Genomic DNA, 22,799 nt, shown 5'->3' on the forward strand with positions numbered 1-22,799 from the left:
AAAGCTGAGCTTTAGGCCAAAACAGCAAAGAGCACGTGGCCTGTAATGACACTGGCCACCCTATTAGCACCCTGAACAACACTGTACATTTTGTTGTAAAGGAAAGCAAAACCTTAGGCATAAAATATGATTTCAAAAGCATTATGTATCTGGGAGTCAAAACTTCCATTCTCAATTGTTGGCAAGAAGTTACTGATTGTGACCATTTTAACATTTCAAAACCACTGATGCTGAAGACATGTGTAATGATAGGTAGCACACTAAATATCTGTTGAGTGAATAAATGAATAAAATGAGCAGTGTAAGGTGAAACCCCAAGAGGCCTCAGAAATTACAAGGGTGAGGAATGCTTTAATAGACTTAAGGAACAATCATGTAACCCAAGGAAGAGTAACTGTATGAAACCAAATACATCCAGGGATTGTAAACATTATTTCACCAAGAATTTTTATAATATATTTAACTAGTGTTTCTTTCTTAGATATAATCCTCTGAATCATCAGTGCCAACTGAAAAATAACGAGGGTCCCAAAGCATGCAATTTCAGGGTTCATTTAACATGGAACATATTTACCCAGTGCAATTTGTGGGGATAAATTTCCAAACTATCAACTCAAAGTCAGTAAAAAATACAAAAACTCATCTTATGTCAACTCTAGTAGTATTACCGGTCATTTATTGATCTTTAAAGGACATGAGAGGAAGCACATGAGAGGTAAACAAGAGTTTACCAAATAAATCAGAATGGCATTACACCAGGAATCTAGATTGAAGTGGAGTATGTATCACGGTCTGCCTTTCATTAGTTACTGTAAGACCTGTCTTTCTGTCTTCCCCATTTGGTTTTGGTTCCCTGAATGCAGGGATAAATACCCCACTACCCTGACTAGAACAAGAAACTCACATGTAGCTATTTGAGAGGCTGAGTGGATGGATGGAAAATTTGCTTACCCAACCTCCGAAATCTGGAAACCCTAGGGTAAGTCTGATATTTGTTTTTCTGTACATCACATCGGAAGCTTGTTTAGAAATAAGCCGAATCCTTGAAATGGCAACTGCGTCGACAGGCAGGGACTTACTCTGTTTTCGTCTCTTGCTTTTAGAAGAATGTATAGCTTAAGAAACATCTACTGAATGTAAAGTACAAAACTGATCACAACTCTCAGTTCAAAACACTCCACTAGAAATGCTCCATTTAGTTCTAGGCATCAATTGTGTCTTTTAATTTTAAAAAAAGTAGTTCATTCTAGGAGAAGCAATAAATTTCAACTCTAAGTTTAAACATTTGCTTGTAGTATTTCATCTGGTATTTTGCCAAGCATATGAAATATGGGATTAAATACATTTATTTTCAACAATATCCAATTAGTTCCAAGCTATAAAACTATGAAGGTATACTTTGTGAGACACTTCCTTAAGTGCAGAGTCACAGAAGCCCACCTACCAAATTTATCATACAAGTTAAGAAGAAATTAATTTTAGACCAATTAGTTAATGCCCTACAAAATCATTTTCCCTTAGTATGTTTTACTTGTGTTATCAGGAAGATGAGAAGGGAACTAGAATGCATCTCATCAATATCGTTGTATCAAGTGAAATATTACTAAAATGGGAGTCTCATTGCTTTGCTTGACAGGGCAGATATTTAAAGGTGTAGTACACTGCTGTACAAAGTACGAAGGAAATTTCAAGAGCCTCAGGCACACTATAAAAAGAACTGGGCTAGATGAATAGGGGTCAACAGTCAGAGAAAGAGTGAAGCACAAAGTGCCCTTAATGCCTCTGATACTTTTCTTTTTCAGAAATGGGTTAGGACTAATGAGGAGCCCCATTCAAAGACTTATCAGATACTTCACAGAATCCTGTCTACTCCCTGGAAGCCTGGCTCAAACAGTACGGGTGTTGCTTTAGCAATGGAAACAGTTCTCATTCAAAATTGGAAATCTGAAATGTTTCCTTTTTTATTTTGATCTTCATTAAATATGGGTTGTTCTCCCTGATTTCGGAGGGAAGGAAAATATTGAGGAATACCAGTCTGTTTTCCTGAGATGTTGAAATTTTTCTCAGAAAGATGGAAGAAATCCTAAGGTTTTTAAAAAGAAAGACAAAACTCTAAAGACACCAGAAGGATATCAAAATCAGTACCAAGGGAGGAGTGAAATGGCAGGTAAGAGGTTCTTTCCATCAACAGAGAGTCATGCCTTCTGGATAAAACACTAGGCTCACGGTTACAACCGAAAACCTACATCCGCAGCAGCCCATCAGAGGCCCGGGGCATGGAGCTCCTGAGAGGGACACATGTAGGGATGATTGGTGGTGCTGCTGAGGGCTGCAGAGATGAGACAGCGGTGTGTATAACTGACAGGACCAATTGATGAGTGAACGGGTTTCCTGCAGGGTGACAGATGCGCTTCTGAGATCTGTCAGACGCGGCAATCTCTACCCACCTCCTCTGATCCATGCTCGAACAAATGATACTGCTAGAAGAGACAGAGAACCATCTTTAAGTGTTATAAATCCTTGAGCAGGAAAGGGAAGTGTGTAAGACAGCTACTGCTTTAAATTTCTCCTTCCAAAAGAAATTTAGATTTTTGCCAAAGTGGGACGAAGACACTGAACAGTTCGTGACACTGACATTTATAAACAGCTTCAGATACTGCAATCTTAGAGAATTATAAGAATCTGGGGATCGCCATATACTAGTCCAAGCAGATACTGGTAGACTAGGAGAATTTAAAAATAAATCAATGAACAATCAATTGGTTCAAAATAGAGGAATGTTTAAATAAGAGCGCATCCACTTGATAGATTATTATAAACCACTAAAAAAGATAAATACAAAGACTATTTAGCCACAAGAGAAATGCACTAGAGAGGATGGAAAAACACCCAAAAGAGGGAAGACTGGGTGCGAACAGATGCTCTGTTAAGACTGAGTGAAATAATGTATGGCAAACATCTGTTCCAGTTCCCAATACTAGAGGGCATTCTACAAATTTAAAATTAGACAAATTTTAAATTGAATTTAAGGAAATTATTAGAATTATGGTTGTTTGTTCATTTTATTTATGTCTTATTTGTTTGTTTGTGGCTAGACATAGAAGGATCACAGGAAGAAAAGGGAGAGCCAGTGCGCTCTGAGATTTGCAGATAGAAAGAGGAAAGGTGCCAGAGAAAAACAAACTGCAAAATCAACTTTGGAGAAGGGGACATGAGAAACACGTGGGGGCAAATCACTACACCACTGGAGCTCGGCAACACAGAGGAGAAAGTAATTTGGAGGGGGATAAAATAATACTTGTGATAAAAGCTGTGGGAGTGTGGGTGATAAATAAAGAGGTGATTTTAATAAAGGAAAGTAAATTATCATCCTGTACATCTCTAAGACTTGCTGGAAGGACAATTTAGAACAGAATAATGCACACAAAGAAAATGAGTTGCTTCAAAGTTATAAAACCATTGTGAAATGATGGGAAGGCAATCTTTGGTGTCATTAAGATGCATTCCTCTAAGGGATATCAGAAACTCTCAGGTGGAGACAGGTAGAGAGCACCAGGTGCAGATAAAAGGAAAGAAACACTGAAGGGCGATGGTAGCTCGCAACCAGGCAGCAGGAACTAACGGATGAGCACCTTGTGTGTCATCCTAGCAATGCCACTGAGGAGGGATTCAACTGGAAGACAACTTCACTCACCTGATATGTTTCAATCAGTAAAAATAATGTATCTGCTGGTGAACTTGCAAAAATTTTCCCAAATATCAAGAGAAGATTTACTTTATTCAGGTAGTTGAGACAGGGAGAGCACTCATTATGGACTGAATTGTGACCCCCACCTCAAAATTCATATATTGGAGCCTTACCCTCAATGTGACTATATTTGGGGCCACGGTCTTTAAGGAGGTAATTAAGGTTAAATGGGATCATGAAAGTAGGGCCTTCAGTGGGACAGGCCCTCATCGTGGGATGGGACAGGTACCCTTACAGGAAGAGGAAGAGACACCAGAGATCTCTCCGACAGATCATGCACACAGAGGAAAGGCCACGTGAGGACATAGTAAGAAGGTGGCCGTCTGCAAGCCACGAAGAAAGTCCTCACCAGAAACCAACCCTGCCGGCACTTTGATCTTTGAGTTCCAGCCTCTAGCATGGTGAGAAAATAAATTTCTGTTGTTTAAGCCTCCCAGCCTGTGGTATTTGATATGGCAGCCCTCCCAGACTAATACAACACCCAAAGGGAATGGAGAAGGCAATGGGCAAGGAGAGGGATGTAACAGAGAAAGAAACAATGCTGGCAGAATGCCCAGGTCACAGGTGTTGCAAGCTTGCAGAAAGGAGTTGGTTTTTCTTGGGTGATTTGAGCTTTTCCAGTCCCTTACAACCTGTTCTTAGAACTGACTCAAAGAAGGAATTTAGACTGAGTGGGTAGGTCTCTGGTACCAAGGAGCAAGGGGAGTCAATGAACATTCAGAGGAGGATATTTTATAGTTACATATGCCGAGTGATGTTTGACACTTTACTCTGAAGAGTAAGGAAGAGCTTGTTAATAAGGTGCAAGTGACAGAATCCTTGGAAGAAGGTAAGCATGTCACCTTATAATTTATCATGCCAGAGACGGAACCTTGAGAACAGGCATGTGTGGGTTCTAATACTCAGGGGAGGTGATTTCAAAGGCTCATGGAGAAGATGAGTGTATTCCATCTCAAAGAGCAATGGATTTAGCATCATTGAAATTGGGTCCAAGTCTTTAGCTCTATTCTTCCTTACTCGGTGGCTTTGGAAGTACCTCCTAAATTTCAATTTCCTAGTTTGTAAAATAATAATAGCAATGTCTGCCTCCACCACCTTAGAGTCCACAGAGCCCAGTGCAAAAGGAATATTTGTCAATATGAATGATAACGTATGTCAGCATATGCAGAAAACTATGAACTCTACAATTCTGGCAATGAAAATCACAAAGGTACACAATGAGGAGTAAGAAACATGACAGGAATCTAAAAAGAGTGATGAAGATTTACAGGAAATTAACAAAAAGAATGTGTGTACAAGTCTAAGAGGAAAATAAAAGTTTGGAACTCACAAATGCTTATAAACATAGCTAAAGGCAGTGAAGAAAGTTTTGCCTATGTTTGTAGGCAAGAGAAGCGCCATAAAGCTGTGGTTATACTCTTTATAAAGCTGATGATGAAAATTAAAAAAAATAGAGAACTAATTTTATTTTTCTTCCACCCTCTGTTAAGGAAAAAAGTCTTCAAGTGGGAAAATATAAAATACAAGCCAACATAAAGGAACTGAAGACCAAGATAGATGAAGAAGTCGAAGATTTCTTTCCAGAATGTGGGGACAACTCTTCAGTACAATTTCCAAACTGGAGGAGATCACGTCACAGCTGCTGCAGAGATGGAGAGATGCAAGGAGGGCCTGGACGGGGGCAGATGCGCTTCCAACTTTATACTCATGACGTATTTTGTGTTGGCCTGTTCACTGAGGGTCCTCAGTCCAAACAGGATGGGAGATACCGGTCTGTCAAATTATATTTGCTATACATACGAAAGGGGATAGGGAGGGAAAGAGCCAATAAGAGTCGGTTGGCCATGATAGTATGCATCTTAATGGATTATGACAGACCAGAATAAAGTACTCAGCCTATCTAAATGAAATATAATAGAGATAAATACAAAATCCAAAAAAAAAAAGTTTCTTAAAAAAGGCAAAAATAAGTGGTCCCCTAAATAAAAATGACATTTTTATCATTAAAAATGAATGTGAGCAGCTCCAGTTTATCTAGCCTGATTCTTTTCATCTCCTCTCTTTTTTGGTGTTTCAACTGAAAAAATACAGATAAGCCACCTTTTGGTGTATTCTTTCCACATCTACTGAATATCCTCTTTTCTCCAGGCACTGTGCCAGGTGTTACAGACACAGAAATGATTAAAATAATACCTCTGCCTTTCAAAGATTTCACCGTTTTGTAAAGGAGACATACTCTCGAAAAATACAGTTTGAGAGTCTACGATCAGGGCAGGAACAAGCGAACACTCAAGGTGCTATGGAGTATCTGCCAAGATGGTGACAGTTGAGATGGTTTGATCAGGTAAGACTCCACAGAGCAAGGAAGTCAGGCTTGCTTTAGGTAGACGTTTTCCAGGAGGATTTAGAGGGAAGGGATTGATGGCCATCAGGCAAAGGGAACAGCAGATGTAAAGGCCAGGCGACAGAGGCCAGAGGACATGGGGAGGGGCAGCACTGTGAGGGAGACAAACATGGAGCCATCAGCAAATACAGAGGAGGAAGATAACTTGCTTGCTATGCTAATAAGGCTGAACTTACTATTGAAAGCACCTAACGAGATAGAGCTACAAGGCAGGAGTTATCTTCTTTGATAAAACCTTAAAAATTGATTAAAGATATCAATGCATTATGGCAGGATTACCTAAAAATACAATAATATGTGTAGTATTTAAAAATCATGCATGATGGGGAACGGAAGGAATGGAAGTTACAGGAAGTCGTGAGGGAAGGAGACAGCTGCCACGCTGGTCCTACCAGCCAAATCAACCCTGGCAGTCCCTAAGATGACAGACGCCACAGCCTGATCATCCTTGTATTCAGGAGAAGGAAAAAGGAAAATGATCAAGGCTCAATTTTGCTAACTCAGAAAATCAGAGAACTGCAAGCATCTTCTCTGGAGAATGTTTCAGTGATTAATACTACTACATACATTCTTTTCATGCTAATCTATTTCATGTTGCAATTATATATATACATAGAGAGGGAAAGAAACCATTCCATAGGCAAGCACACAGAAAGGCTTTCAAGAAATGAATGTGGTCATTTACAAGGCCACACCAGTAAAATGGCACAGTTTTATATGTCAAGCATAGCAAATTACTGTGATCATCATTTTATTCTTAGTACCTAAAACTCTGTATCAGATTTTTATGAGCCTGCTTTTTCCATTTCTCTAATAGATACCTGACTATGAAATATTTTATTTCACTGTGTTCTGTTTTGTGATTAGGTCCTATAAGATACTATGAGTTTAAGTGTTTGCTCTTTGCTTTCTTAACTGTACTCCTACTTCCTTTCCCAAATCATCCTCTCTTTTGTTTGTTTTAGGAAAGGCTATACATCTTATGATACTTAAAATATTGTGTTATGACATTTTACAGGCACCTGACATTTTCCTAACAGGATTATAATACAGGCTCCATGTTAAAGCACAACACTTCAAATAAGCACAGAAATCATATACACAATGGAACAAAAGAGCCTATCTGAGCAGCTTTATAACGTTGCACAGAATTCCCTCACCACCACTTAAGATAGAATTGTTTTTATTTCAGCAATGTTCTTTTAATTAAGTCTTAAACATATAAAACATGGCAAATGTAAATATGTATTATAAATCCTTAATTATGAGGATCACTAAGCTTTCATGCAGCTTCCCGCCTTGGAGATAGATTCTTTTTGTACAAAATCAGCCAAAATTGAGAGATAAAAGTGAATGATGTGAGCAAAGTTAAACTTTGTTTATAATGCCCTTCTCTTGGTACCAGTGTCACTCTACTGCACTGTCTTTGAGAGTTTCATTCTGCTTCCATTTATCTAGTGGTGTTGAAGCCAAAATCTCTCCCACCATTTTCTGCCTTCATTGTCATGTTCAGAAAGACTAGCAACCTAGAAGTTGAGTTAAATGTTGGGGTCCCTGAGATCTCCATGTCAAAAAATAAAGCACTTTGGGATCACAAAAGGGCAACACTGCCCCTCTGTTTGGGAGGAGTTTAAATTGAATCTAGAAAGACCCCTTGCTAATTTTTAATCCCACATACTGTTTTAAAACTATACCAGAGATTATTCTGGTATGGTAGAAACTAAGAAATATTCTTATTCTATATTCCAACACTACTTAATTAAAAATGTGCCACCCAGGGACAATGTTTTCCATTTCTCTACCAATATGGACGATTCCCAATTTCCACAACAATATCTTCCAACATGTGCACGGGAATGCATGCGTATGCACGCGCACATACAAATACACACACACACACACACACACACACAAAATGACAATTTCATCTCAGCAACTCATTTCCCTTACAGACCATTTTCAATTTAGCTCCTTCCTTCTGTTTGGCTATCTGCTGATCTGATTTTAAAAGACAAACACAGGGCGCCTGGGTGGCTCAGTTCGTTAAGCATCTGCCTTGGCTCAGGTCATGATTCCAGGACCCTGGGATCAAGCCCTATGTTGGGCTCCCTGCTCAGTGGGGAGTTTGTTTCCTCTCCCTCTGCCCCTCCTCCCTGCTCATGCTTGTTCTCTCTTTCTCCCAAATAAATAAATAAAATCTTCAATAAAAATAACTGTTTTAAAAAAAGACAAACACATATTATCTTTGAAAACTAAAGATGTCTTGAAGATAGATATATATTCCATCTCTTAGAGCACAGCTACTGGCCCAGAGAGAAATTTAACTTTCTCAAATTTTCCCCAAAATCTCTCTCTTGGCTCTGATATAGCAAAAGTCAGGCTGATAGGAAACTGTTGGGCTCTCAGTTGTGAGCCATTCAGTTCAGATATCTATTCAGTGTCATCTAGGCATCTACCAACTCCAAAGCTTGCAATTAATTCCAAAAAGAGTTTATCAGTGCCCTTGACTCAAAGGGCATTTTTTTAAAAATCTCTCTATATAGGTTATAACTGCAGAGTAAGTCAAGTAATAAGATTATAGGTTATAGTTTGCTTTTAAACTATACAATAAACGTAATTTAGGAAGGCAGGTGAATTTATATATTTACATGATGTTTCTAAACTAATATCAACCTATGACCTCAGTTGTAAGTACCATAATTGCCAGTGGGGGGGGGGGGGGGGGGAAATGGTTACAGAAACAAATATGTCTTTTATGATTTAAAAGCACGTAATATCTTATTCTAGAGCACTGCCAAGTAATGAGAGGTACTTAATAAAAAAAGTAATTAGAGCTATAGCCAACAGATACATATCATACCATTTTTTCCCTTGTGATTTAAAAACCTTAGAGGTAAATTTCATCACTGCTCTATTAAATACTACCAGCATTTAAAACTTTTATAGTTACTAATTTTAAACTACTTAAAATGTCAAATGTTTTCAAGCTTCACTCACTTTCCCAATTATTACATTGGAATGACTCATTAACTGTAACATAAACAGACCCACTTTTACCTCCTGTTATGCTATATCTCTGATTTTATTACCAGAGTACCACTTTTCCGTGAACCATGACAAAAATTCATTGGAGGGAAAAAAAACCCAAACCAAACACATACTCTTTCTCTGCCAAATACCAATTTTCCTCAAAAGAATGGAATAATAATAATTTGTAACAGATTTTACATGTATATTCTTTACCATTACATAATACTGTACATGGTACATAATAGTACATAGTACCTGAACACCTTAGCAAAAGACATTCTGACAAAAACTTTACCCTCCAGAAATCAATTGGGAAACAAAAATATCTTTACTTGTGCAGTAGCATATCAGATTTGGTCTTTACTAAATGGACCTGGAGCAATCGGCTTTGTAGAGGGTCTAAATTCATTGACTAAAAACAAGGAAAGCTGGTTCTAGAAGTCAAATAAAAAATTACATATGCATACATACATACATGTATACCTACTTGAAGCACACAGACAACTACAGCTTTAGAACTCATTGAAGAAATTTGAGTGTGGAAACCTTAGACATCAGAGTTTCCCCCAAAAAAGCAGTCAAGAAGATAATCCAAAGGTCAATGACACCTCCATTATTTAGAAATACAATTTACTATAATTTAGAGTTATGGGTAAACTATTATTTCTCAAGAAATTGTAAATCTTTTTTTAAACCCTGAAAGCCTTCAAATTACAATATTAATCTCCAGGGTAAACATTTTCATTTAAATATATTTGGTTAATTGAGGCTTTTTGATGAGTTCACTCTTCCTTTAAGAAGGACTTTCATGTGATGTGATGAGCACTGGGTGTTATACACAACTGATGAATTGTTGAACTCTACATCTGAAATAAGTGATGTACTATATGTTGGCTAACTGAATTTAAAAAAAGAACTTAATATATTTTTTTAATGCCAACATAAGAATGATATAAATATCTCAATTGTAAAAGTAAATTATGACCCTGATTACCAAAAAAAAAAAAAAAAGAAAGGGACTTTCAGTGATAATCACAAGGTCTCCTAAAGCTCCACAGTTTTTGTCTGCATTTAGTTTGGGGCATTTATATCTCTTTCTGAGATTTTCCTTTTTAAGTGTCCTTAGCATTTAATCCTACAATTCAAAACCTGTTTTTAAAGATCTGTTTGTTAAAAGAGTATTTCTAAAAGTTCCTAAGTGAAATACCTATTAAAACAATTATCCATATATTCTATGAGAATTCACTCCACCACCGCCACAACACAGCTCATTTCACTACATGAATGTAGTTAATTCTTGAAACATGTCCTATTTTAAGCAAATATTCTGCGACAAGTCTCCCTTTCCCCATCATACTTGTTATCTTGAAAAACAGCAATGATTCTAGACAAATACTAAAAAGGTTATTGAGGCCAAAATTTCTGAATCAATAAACATTTTTAAAAATTAACCTAAGAAAGAATTGAAATACCAGCCTACTGAAAAAATCAGATCAAAGCCTGCATTATTTAATATTTCACCAGAGATATTCACTACCAATCTGAATATGCATATCTGGGATGTACATAACAATGTTGGATAAGCTTTCACTACTCTTTATAATATTTTCAGGAGCTGGGCCAGTCTGTGAACTTTCAATCACTAAGAAGGAGAGAAAGAGATTTTAAAAGGAGAGTGGAGGACTTAGATAAACTGACTAATTGGCAACCTAAAGGTCGAGGGACTCATTAGTTGACAATATTAAGGCCCTAATATTGATTTATCTGAAGTAAAGGTGATTCAAATTCTAAATATGGTATCAAATTGAGAAAAATAGATATTTATAAAGCAAAACTGATACTCTATTGTAAAAAAATTCAGAGCCATGTAATAGCAGGGGTCACTGTCCCTTATCATCTGTTCACAGTGGATAGTCATGAGCCCCACTATAGTTCTTGTTGACACCCAGAGAAAGTCACATTTCAGTGAGCTCTACAAGACTGTCCTTGGTTGTCTTTGATTTGGAAATCGGTTTTTTCATAAGAGAGAAATCTTCATTAGAGCTGAGCCATTAAAAACAGAATTATGAAAAATAAAGTATGTTAACACATGCCCATTTACTTTGGGGAAAAAAGTTACAATAGAATTTCAGTGAAAAGAATTTGTAAAATGTTATATTCCATCATATTTTTAACTTAAATTTAAAAAAAACTACATTAAACAGTGTAGTGTAAATAAAATGAGGCCAATGATCAGTTCTTGGAAATGAAAAGTAAATACAACTCCAAATGGACAAGACATTTACATAAAAATTAATTATGTTGGCATGAGTAGGTGAAAGGCACCTGCCTAGTTATTATGAATTCTCAGTGGGCAGTGCTTAAATGAAAGTCTATTTTTTAACTTACCCTAGAAAGTTCGCCAATTTCAGAATTTGTAGGAAGCTGCTACTGTAAAAGTCACAGGGACAAGAATACTCTTCCAATAAGATCATCTGCCTCATATAATCAGTGATTCCAAATGCAAGTTTCTGATTAGTATATGGAATGGGATAATTTACACTCATGAGAAAGTAAAAAATAACAACAGAATTTTCATTCAAAATACCTGAGATGCAATTACTTATACACTTTATTGAACTTCTTATATTAACAGGATTACTTGAGATTGAAGGTGCCCCTTTAGCAACCAAAACTGCTGAAGCTTTACAAATAGTTACAAGTAATTCACAACCACTGAAATAACAGTATTTCTGAACAATAAAGTCTTTAAGAAGAAACATATGAGGAAGATACTAATTTGAAGGTCTCTTCTGTTAGAGTTCCTACTAATTTCAGTACCACAATTCCACAAGTATGTATTTCTGTGCTAAATAATTAAGACTAAATTTGATCATAGCAGTATAATTTATATACTACCCATGTCTCACCATTATATTGTATGTTATTTAAATCAAGGATTAATGGGCTTTTTCTATAAAAGGCCAGATAGTAAAGAATATCATATAGGTCTTCATATCAAGAGAGGGAAATCAATTTAAGAAAATTTTGTTGATAAAATACAAAATATAATAATAATAACTGAATAAAAATTTTTGCCATACGGGTCTACCAATGAGAGGAATATAAATTTTTTGTGCCACAAAGAATTCTTTTAATTTTTTTCCAAACAATTAAAAAAACTTTTTTTTCCAAACATTTAAAAATAGAAAAACCACTCTTAGCTCACCGGCCCTACAAAACAAGGCAGTGGGCCATATTTGGCCAACCTCTGAGCTAAATATTACATTATCTTACAATTGATGCTATGCAATTCTATTAATTTGTTTTCACTGAAGAGGTAAATTAATTCAATCTTGATATAGAGATTGGGTCCCATAAGGGAACCTTTTGTATGTGATACAATTTCCAAAATTTTAGAAGACAATAATGTTAATTACTAAGAGTGAGCACTATGTGTCCTGTGAAAGTCATATTTTTGACCCTGAGCTAGCTATGAGTTGTGTCGTCCCCAGAGCAGGAGACTGCCCTTATCAGAAATTATTTGGGATGCATGCAATCAGAGGCGGGGAGAAGGCACCAAACTGAAGAAAACAAATCAGTATGGCTGTTAGAAAAGTGAGTCAAAATGCACACTCACCAGTATGTCCAAAGGCCAGCTATTTATGCATTGTATCATATAATTATATTTTCATCAGTACTTTACTGTTACAGTCTAGTTATTTTTTGCCATGGGAACAAATTCTTGGGAGAAGAAGGAAAAGCAGGAAGCTTCAGGAAAGAATTACAAGGCTGAGTTTTAACAATTTGGGAATCTGTCCAGTTGCATTCACATTGCATCCCTGAGCCCACAAGAGTGATGATCCACTCAAGCAATTACCTTCATCTATTGCTGATTTTAACATATCCTTTCCATGATTCTGTCAGAGTAGATATCAGATAAACCTTTTTTTCCAATTAGATAAAAGAAAGAACTTAACTTTTAATTAAGTTATTCATAAGCTACTTGGTGAGCATTAAATATTTTCAAAGTTAAGACTCAGGAGACCAGAAAGCCTTTGTCACATGATGTGCAAGAGTAAAAATAACTAGTCCATACACCTGTTCCTTCTTTTGTGGTGAGTCAAGCTCTCCCCCAAAAACATCTTAATGTTCAGCAAGAAACTGTGGGTCCATAAGAATAACTATAAAAATAGCTATCTCCCTTCTCAATTCATGTCTCTTGGTAGCAAGTGAAGAAACCAACAACAGTCTGTGCAATGTATCAGAGAGCAAGCCCTTCCAGGAGGACCTGTCTCTAAACTTCCATGTAAGGAACACCTCAACATAATAACAAATTTGTCTTGACCAGAATAAAGAGGAAAGACCTGCGGCTGGTTCACTGCTTTTGAAGTGTCAAGCAGGGCGCTAGTAGGCAAAGAATGTGGTTTATTCAACATATTTCATCTTTAGACAGGTGAGGAGTAAGCAAAGCCACCAAGTATGTGGGAGCACGTGCATCTGGTGGTTTATACAGATTTATTTACATATATACACGTGCACATACATGTGAACATGTTTATGTATATGTGTGTATTTGCACAGAATCCTTCCAATGTAAAGTTACCGTGTTGATTAATTAGATCAACTAACATTCAAATTAAAGTGCATCTAATCCCTGAGCTGTTCCTGGTTTACAGTGCTGTCCCATGAAAGCTTTCACATTGGCAGCCGTGGGTCGTCTTGGGGGCTGACTCAGTGGAGAACAGAATCGCTCTTGGTGAATCAGCTGTAAGTAAAGGGAGAAGGTCTTTGTATTCACCTGGGAGACTGACCTTTAATTTTATTCATATTCAGTTCTCCCTGACTTTAACATTGGTATTCAAGATTGATTCATGTTTTAAAATAAAGTCTTGTCCAAAAGAATTACTGGTGTTACTGTAACACTTTAAAAATGCTTATGCTGAAAAAAATTAAAAATACAAAAAATACAAATGTTTATGCTGGTTGATGGTCACTTGTCCATACACTGAATCCCAACCTTGATGGTAAACATATACACTTGTTCTCCCGAACAAGATAAAACATATGAAGCACATGGTAGTAAGCAGACCTTGCTTCCTTCCAAAAATTAAAAAAAAAAAAAAAAATACTGAGTATTAAAGAATAAAACAAAAATTGGGAAATGAATTTTTTCTCATACATATTATTGCAAAGCATACTATCTAGGTGATATTAACAAGAAATTATTAAATGCGATTTTAATTAGATGAGTGCATTTATTTGTATTTTTGACACTTTAAGAACTGTCAACTCAATATATATGGTAACCAAGAACTCCAACTTTATTATTTAAATAATTCCTAATAATTTAAAATTTTATAGGTTCTTTAAGTTTTGCAAATGTTTAGCAGAGCATTAAACCACTTCAGGAACAAGCCAAACGTGAGAGAATACAGAACCAGGGTTGCAATTTTAAGTGTGGGCCCGAGGCCCAGCCAAAGCTAAGCACTCCTGAACACTCTGCTCTCCGCAGGTCTCAGCAGCGCCTCTGCCCTTCGCTAAAAAGATCTATTACAAAAGAAAGCTATTGAATGTCGAGCTGCCTTTTACTGGACTTCAAGAAAACAAACACAAACAACCATCAATCAATCCTATTCATATATTATTAACCCAAATATAGGCAGTGCCTTGGAAAGACAGGACTGTGTCCAGGCCAGAGTTGAGCTCTGCTTTTCTGAAGGGAAGGATGCTTCAAGTGATGTGCTTTACATTGTAAGAGTGACCTCTAGTGCCTTCCTTTTTTGTTGAACTTCTGTAGTTGGACGATGAACTACTTATGCCTTCTCTACACAACTTTGTGTGCATGGGTATGTGTGTCTGTTTAGTTACTGTCTGTCTGTTGTAATGCTTCTCAGATGCTGCCATTACAACCATCCAAGGTTCTGACTAGGTGAGAATAGGCAACTTTCCTTGTCTCACGGAATTCTTACACAACCAAATTAAAACTGAATCTGAAACACAGTGCAGCATCCGAGGGATGTTCTCTTCTTGCAGTGACAGATACACCATGCCATTAAATGAGTTAATACTGCATGGGACCCCGAAACCACAGTAGCCACGCAATGTGCATGGACATCTGACTTGTGCCACAAGGGCCATTTATCATGTTTTTCCCACATCAGAGGGCTTTAGAGTGTTCCAGGGCTGTGCCATAGCAAATGCCTGATTCCTGGCGTATGTGTATTCCCTAAACCTAAACCTGGTCATACAGCAGCAGCATCGATTCCTGAACAGGCCTCACAGCCCTTTCTAGAGGAGCAAATGAGCTTTTCTTTTTAAATCAGAGAAAGAGATAAAAAGTTGAATTTGCAGAGCTTATATATCATTTATCGAGGAGGGGGAAATTCTCCCATTTAGGGATTTTAAGCCAAATATAACTTTTAAAACTTTTTCTATCTCTAATAAAAAGTGGATGAAGGGAGTTCTGCCAAATTATTTTGGGTGATACTTAAATAAGAAATAGGTCTTAATAAATCTTCCCTGAATCAATTAACTTAGAATATTCAATCACAAATGTATAAAGTTAAAAATAATGCTTTTAAGAATTCATACTTCTGACAAATCACCTAAATGTTTTTCCTTTAAGCAAAATGTAGGAATCAAGCCCCCTCTTTCCAGAGTACTCAAATCTCATTCTTTAGGGAGTGAGGGCACAATTCTAAATACTGGGGTTTACCTCTACCAGTTTTGCTCCTGAATTCTGCAGTGCATTTCGGCTATTAGCCTGGCATGATTTTAAAGATGCAGCCAGCTATCTGTCTACCAATGCAAACTTCAAAAATCTAAGCTAATGCAGCATAAGGTAAAGTCTGCCAGTTGTTTTCCTGTTACGCATAATTCCAATAAAATTCAGTAATCCTTAAAAAGGATTCACAGGCTATTCCCTGGTTAAGATGCTAATTTAATGTTTTAATGTTTTACTAGAACTTGAGCTTTCTCAATGAATATTCAAAGAAGAGAGGATAAGAGTCTGCTCACGGACAAAAAAAAAAAAAAAGAAATGACACTTTGCATATTTTGACCAGACCAGGAGGAAAGACAGACATGGGTAAAGCCAGTCACATCTGCAAGATTTTTAAGTGAGGCTTCATTTACAGCAACATGCTTTGCAGCAATGCAGTTGCAAATAATAATCATAAAAACAACAGAATTAAAGTTTTGCAGAGAAGCCCCCCCCCATCACTGCAAGTTTCAAATCATTTGCTGTATACTTACAGGAATTCCCAGCTATGACCCTTTTCCAATTTTGAGTAGATAACAGAAGTAGCATCTTGAGGACAGCTCCGGTGACAGACCCCATGTTCACATTTGTTGGGCTCCCCCAAAAGATCTTGAGTGGCTCTCCGAGCGCTGTCTGGGTCTTCAGCACCTCTGGGTCTCTCAGTTGCTCTCCCTCCTTCCCTCCCCTCTCTCTCTCCTCCTCTCTCTCCCTCTCTGTCTCACACACACACAGACACATACACACAGGCACACACACACACACCCCCCACACAGCCCTGACTCCTCAGTGAAAGGCCCCCCCCCAGCATCTTCCCTTACAAGCATCCACAGCGACCAGGCCACGCCCACTCCTCGCGGCGGCGGTCCCCGACAGTGGCCCTGGTCCCTCCTCCAAATTCACAGCGGCGCTCGGAGCCCAAGCTGCACCTGCAGGCGGCGGCCTGCTGCTCCGGGGCCTCCTCGGGGCTCCCTCCCCGCCCCGCTATTCGCCAACAGTCCTTAACCCTTTCTCCCCTCTAGAGACGAGGCTGGGGGGAAGGGGTGAGGCGGTGGAGGCTCCCGATTTTCTGGAGGTCTTGCCTTTAGCGGAGCCAGTCAACACACTGAGCTAATTCCTGAATATCCGGGGAGGGCATCCAGGTAAAACTGCGTTATGTTTCAAAACAAAAGCATAAAAGAAGACAGAAATAACTAAGCAGTATTGGTAAATTGTAGCTAAAACTGTCCTCAGGGAAAATACTTGCTGTTGTTTTTCTCTGTTTATATAAAACTATCCTCTTCAGCTACGGTGCCAGGATTTTATTATGGAAATTCCTCACAAGGAAACAGACATTCCTGTTTGGCAGATATTTAGAATCATCTGGTAATAGTCTGCAAGAAATTAACATTTCTTATTTTAGTGCATCAGGAGGACAAACCCACAAACCGAAAGCTTTGGATGGATTTATTTTGATGAATACATCATGCTGTGAATAGGCAGCTGTATTCTTAAATTCTTTAATAACAATTCCCAAAAGGCCTGAAATGAAGAATGATGGGATACTGAAGAAGGGGACCCCCCCACACACACACGCACACACACCCCAAAACTAAACAATGTAAAGATATAATTCAAATGCTCTAAAGGAGAGAGGAATAAAGTTGAATTCACAAGCTCACCGACTACAGAAAAATTACTCTTCTAATGGCTGATCCATGAATACTGCTATTTCTTGAATAGAATATTAAAATATTTAAATAACGGGGTTGATATCAGATAATAAGTGTATCACATGGTATCACAGAGGGTAAGTAATCTCTTTAAAATAAATGTGAAGATATTTAACTGATCACGTGCTAGATTTTAGAAGAACAGGAATCCTAGAGTTCTCAAGCATCTCTTGGTGATTACAAATTAGAAGACGCATAAGCCTATATGTAGCAACAGTACCCTTGCTATGGAATGAACGAAATAAGGAGAAAAAGGACAGATGCATCCTCCTGTCTAACCATAAGAGCTAAACAAATACGTTTGGCTCTTGCCTACAAACAAAGCAGAAGAGGTGTTTTTTTCTTTTCCTACTTACAGATGAGAAAACAAGAACAGAGAATTTAAATAATTTGTAGAGGTCATAGAGTTAGTTAAGTAGAGTACCAAAGACTGGACTTTGTTTTTCTGACTCCAATTTTACTGCTCTCACCCTGGGACTTACTGCCCCTCACATCAGAGGACACCTCCTCCCTGACCTCGCAGCAGTGGCTAAAACTTGAGGCCCTAGGGAAAAAAAAAATAGTAACAGCAGGGAAAAGAAAGGTCATTGTTTGAGCATTTGCTTGTATTCCTAGGCCTATATCCCTGATTTTATTTTCTGATATAATATATTAGGCAAAAACAGATACAAGTTGACAATTTATGTTAGGTAATTATTGAAGGAGATTAAATGTTATTGAACACATACTATATGTCATTTGTTATCTAATTAAATTATTATAGCAATCTTTGAGGGAACTATCATTCTGTCTATATAGCCAAGAGACTAAAACGCAGAGAAGTTAAGCCGTATGTCCAGAGTGCCACAGTGAGTAAGAGAGAAGGCTGGGCTGGCATTCTGGACTACAAAGCTCTAAAATCATTACTTTTAATGACTCCACACTGAAGAACAGGTTCTTGGATTCTCCTGACGAGAAAAGTTGTCTTCCTATTAAAAATTTATACTTAATTGTTCCCATAAAACAAATTAGAGAATGCTTTTAAAAGGACCAGTACACATAAATGAAAAATAACTGAAACTGTCATGCCAATAATAACTTCTTTAGGACAAAGTGTAAATTATCACAGTAGCCATTAATGATGGCTTTTCCGTATCGGTGGGCTATAGCTACAGAATGAGGTGGAGGCTGGCGCTGGAGAGAAGACCACAGCATTTCAAGCCACCACACCACCTGTCCCTGTCTGATGACCACACAGGGCAGCGATTGCCCGGACAACGTGAAGCAAGGGAGAGAGAGAATGTGGACTTTGCAAACAGAGGAGCCTAGATATGAATTCAGCTTTCACTATGGTTCTCATTAAGTGATTCCATTACTCTGGTCCTTGATTTCTTAAAAAAATAATAATAGTAAGAGAATAATGACTAAAAGAGCCACTGTGATATAGTGTATGATAAGTACTGAGTAGCTAGCACTGAGTGGGCCCTCATTTACTTATTGGCCTTAGATCTCTGCGTTCTGACTGTTCAGAGTAGTGGTTTGAGCAGGAAATGCTGGAGTCTGGCAGCCCAGGTTCAATGTCTGCCCCAGCTGCCGCACCACCCAGCGCAAGCTCTTGGGCAAGCTATGTGTCACCTCTGCTTCTGTTTCCTCTTCTATGCCCCAAGGATAAATAAAGTATCAACCTCAATGCCAAGACAGTGCCATAAAGTGAAAGCCCCTAGGAGTTACACAACCAATGTTGTTCTTGTAATCATTGTATTCTACAAATGACTTTGCACAAATGAGAAATCCAAAAGGAATTAAGACTTGCCAGAGGGACATGACCCATTAGTGGCAGGAAAGGGTTGGTCACCAAGACCCACTGACCAGTGCTGCTTTTCCCCATCCCCACCAGATGGTGCTTAATGTCAGGAAAAAAAAAAAAAAATGAATCTGAATGGGGAAAATCAGAAAAGCATAGAGCCCTAATTTTGCACATCACTGTACTGCTGACTCAGACTCGCAAATCACTTCTCCCTGTGCATGCATTTGTGGTTATATTTTCCACCGATTAAGATAAACACAACTGCTGGTGCTTAGGGTTTGGCATATGCATATTATGGGCCAGGCCCTGCTTGAGAAAGCATTATAAATCAAATCAAAATGTTAAAATTTGTAAAACAAGGCTTTCAATTTCCTCTTGGTACTACTTGCCAGAGAACTGTATGTCCCACCACAGTGTACAAGGAGGCTCCTGGATTGTACTTTAGATTGAAAAAAGACCTTCAGGCCACAGGTGAACAAAGTCACATCAAAAGACTAGACAGCGATCAAGATGCCACTCCTTCGTTTCTTTTATTCGTGTAAACAATTGTTTGATTTGGTGCCTGAATCTCTTGACTGTTTTTTTTTTCTGGATTTCGGGGAGGGTCTGGGCTTCCTATTCTGCAATTTTGTTGATGTCACTATTCAAAATAGATTTTTTTTTTTTTTAATTTATTTGAGAGAGAGAGGGAGAAAGAGTGAGTGCGCACACATGCATAGGCAAGAGCAAAGGGAAAGGGAGAGAGAGTCCTAAGCAGACTCCACACTAAGCACAGAGCCCAATGTGGGGCTTGATCTCACAACCCTGGGATTATCACCTGAGCAGAAACCAAGAGTCGTTGCTTAACAGACTATGCCACCCAGATGGCCCCAAAATAGATTCTTTTTAAAACTACAATATATTTGAGGTGCAATACTGTGGTTTTAAGGAATATATATTTGGTCATTCACATGACCAAAATATATTTCTCATATTATATTTGGTCTTCTGCAGTTTCTGGCTCACAGCTACTAAAACCCTTGGAATTTCCTGATAAAGGGTGATCAATGTGTCTTTGTTATGTTAATGAAGTGACCTTTGGAAAACCCGTAAGTAACTTAAGGATGGGGACTGACTGCCAGGAGAACCAACCCTGTGATTAGAGAGCTGGAACTTCCAGTACCTCCTTGCCTCCCCACTCCTGGGGAGGAATGAGAGCCAGAGATTGAGTTCTATTGCCAATGGCCAATGATTTAATTAATCATGCCCATGTAATTGTGTTTGGAGAGCTTCCAGTTTGGTGAACAGGTAGAGTGTAGAGATTTAAGGAGAGTGGTATGTCTGGAGAAGACATGGAAGCTTCGCACCCTTTTCGCCATACCTTGCTCTATGCATCTCTTTCATCTGGTGTTCTGGAGTTATCTCATTTTAGAATAAACCAGTAATCTAGTAAATAAAACATTTCTCTGAGTTGTGTGAACCGCTCTAACAAAATAATCAAACCCAAGGAGGGGGTTGTGGGAACCTCTGATTTATAGCCAGTTGGTCAGAAGTACAGGTAAAGTTGGGGGAAGGAGGACAGTCTTAACAACTGAGCCCTCAACCTGTGTAATCTGATGTGATCTCTCAGTGGATGGTGTCAGAATTGAGTTGAATTTTTGGCACCCTTCTGTTATCCTGAGAATTGCTTGTTGGTGTGGGGAATTGGGGAATCACCCCCCCACACACAAACACCCACTAAAATTCATCTCAGAACAGCTACTGATGAGACAATAAAATTTTTGCCAAAAGCCCCTTCCCAAATATATTTATATTGAATATAAACAATGTTTTCTATGCTATAACCAGTAAACATACAAAAATACTCGTTGTCATTGTTGGGGCTGAACCTTTATTGAGTTAGTATTTTATTAATGGTATTTACTTTTATTTATTTTTTTGTACTACCTATTTTTTTATTATGTTATGTTAATTACCATACATTACATCATTAGTTTTTGATGTAGTGTTCCATGATTCATTGTTTGCGTATAACACCCAGTGCTCCATGCAGAACGTGCCCTCTTTAATACCCATCACCAGGCTAACCCATCCTTCCACCCCCCTCCCCTCTAGAACCTTCAGTTTGTTTTTCAGAGTCCATAGTCTCTTATGGTTCGGTATTTACTTTTATTTTGTATTGCATTTTCAGTTAAGGGACTTAACATTCTGTAACACAAATACACTTTTCATCAGTGACTTCTTATTGTCCTAAGTGCTACTATTTTATTTTCTTTTAATCACTATGTTACAAATCGTGTAAGTGATGACTTTGATAATAAGACACATACTGAGTTTTGCAACTTTGCAAACACCCAAAGCTCTAGCAGTGCACTCTTTCTATTAACAGCTCACGTGATGCAACCCTTCCATAATAAAGATTTAATTGGCAAATAAAGATAAAAATTATAGGCAACACTGGATGCTCTCTTCAGAAAAAATAGTAATAGTGAAAAATATGCAAATCTCCTATATGGTACTACAACTTTACTTCCTTTTTTTCCTTAGTAGTATTAAAGAAAACTTGTAATTCTTGCCTACCTAAACAAATTATATATATAACTATGTATACTGTTTATATTATATATATGCATATATACATAGTTTGCATCATTCAACAACATTTAAGATGAAATATAATTTACTTTTTAATAGAAAGTATTTAAGATTTTAGATATTCTGATTACAATATTATATATTATACAGTGAGTGTGGGGTCTTAAATGACTTGAAATTTTCCCTTTTTAAAATAAATATTATTTGAAAATATTTTAAATATTTAATATGTAAGTATTTTTAATAAATTTTAAAATAAAAATCATTTTGGACTTATAGAAAAATTACAAAGATGGTACAGAAAGTACCCATTTACCCTCCACACCCAGGTTCCCCTATTATTAGCATCTTACATTAGTTTGGTACATTTGTTATAATTAATGAACCCATATTGGTATATTATCACTAACTAAAAGTCCATATCTTATTCAGATAATCTTCATTTTTACCTCATGTTCTTTCTGTGTTCTAGGACACCATCAGGATACCACATTACATTTACTATCCATGCCTCCTTAGGATCCTTTTGGCTGTGACAGTTACTCAGACTTCCCTTATTTTTTATTACTTTAAAGCAGTTTTGAGGATATTGGTTGGCTGTTTTGTACAATGGCCCTCTAATGGAATTTGTCTATTGTTTTTTCATGATTAAACTAGAATTAGGAGTTTTTGAGAGGAAGATTATAGAGGTAAAGTGCCATTTTTATCACATCATATCAAGAGTATGTACCACTAGCATGACTTATTGACCTCCATCACTTCGAGTAGAAAGTGTCAGATTTCCCCATTGTCATATTCCTCTTCCT

General features: G+C 37.6%; 1 protein-coding gene across 3 annotated transcripts in view; it reads right to left on the minus strand.

The window, feature by feature from the left end:
* Window positions 1-16,665, minus strand: part of CNTNAP4 (contactin associated protein family member 4) — a 370,539-nt gene extending 353,874 nt beyond the window's left edge. For all 3 annotated transcript variants that reach the window (XM_032389870.1, XM_032389868.1, XM_032389867.1), the window contains exon 1: window positions 16,419-16,665. In XM_032389870.1, coding sequence (XP_032245761.1) covers window positions 16,419-16,662 — 244 coding nt within the window. In that variant the 5' untranslated portion in view covers window positions 16,663-16,665. The remainder of the gene's footprint in view (window positions 1-16,418) is intronic.
* Window positions 16,666-22,799: the final 6,134 nt, after the last annotated feature.

The sequence above is a fragment of the Phoca vitulina genome, unplaced genomic scaffold, assembly GCF_004348235.1.
Source record: "Phoca vitulina isolate PV1807 unplaced genomic scaffold, GSC_HSeal_1.0 scaffold56, whole genome shotgun sequence".
Lineage (NCBI taxonomy): Eukaryota > Metazoa > Chordata > Mammalia > Carnivora > Phocidae > Phoca > Phoca vitulina.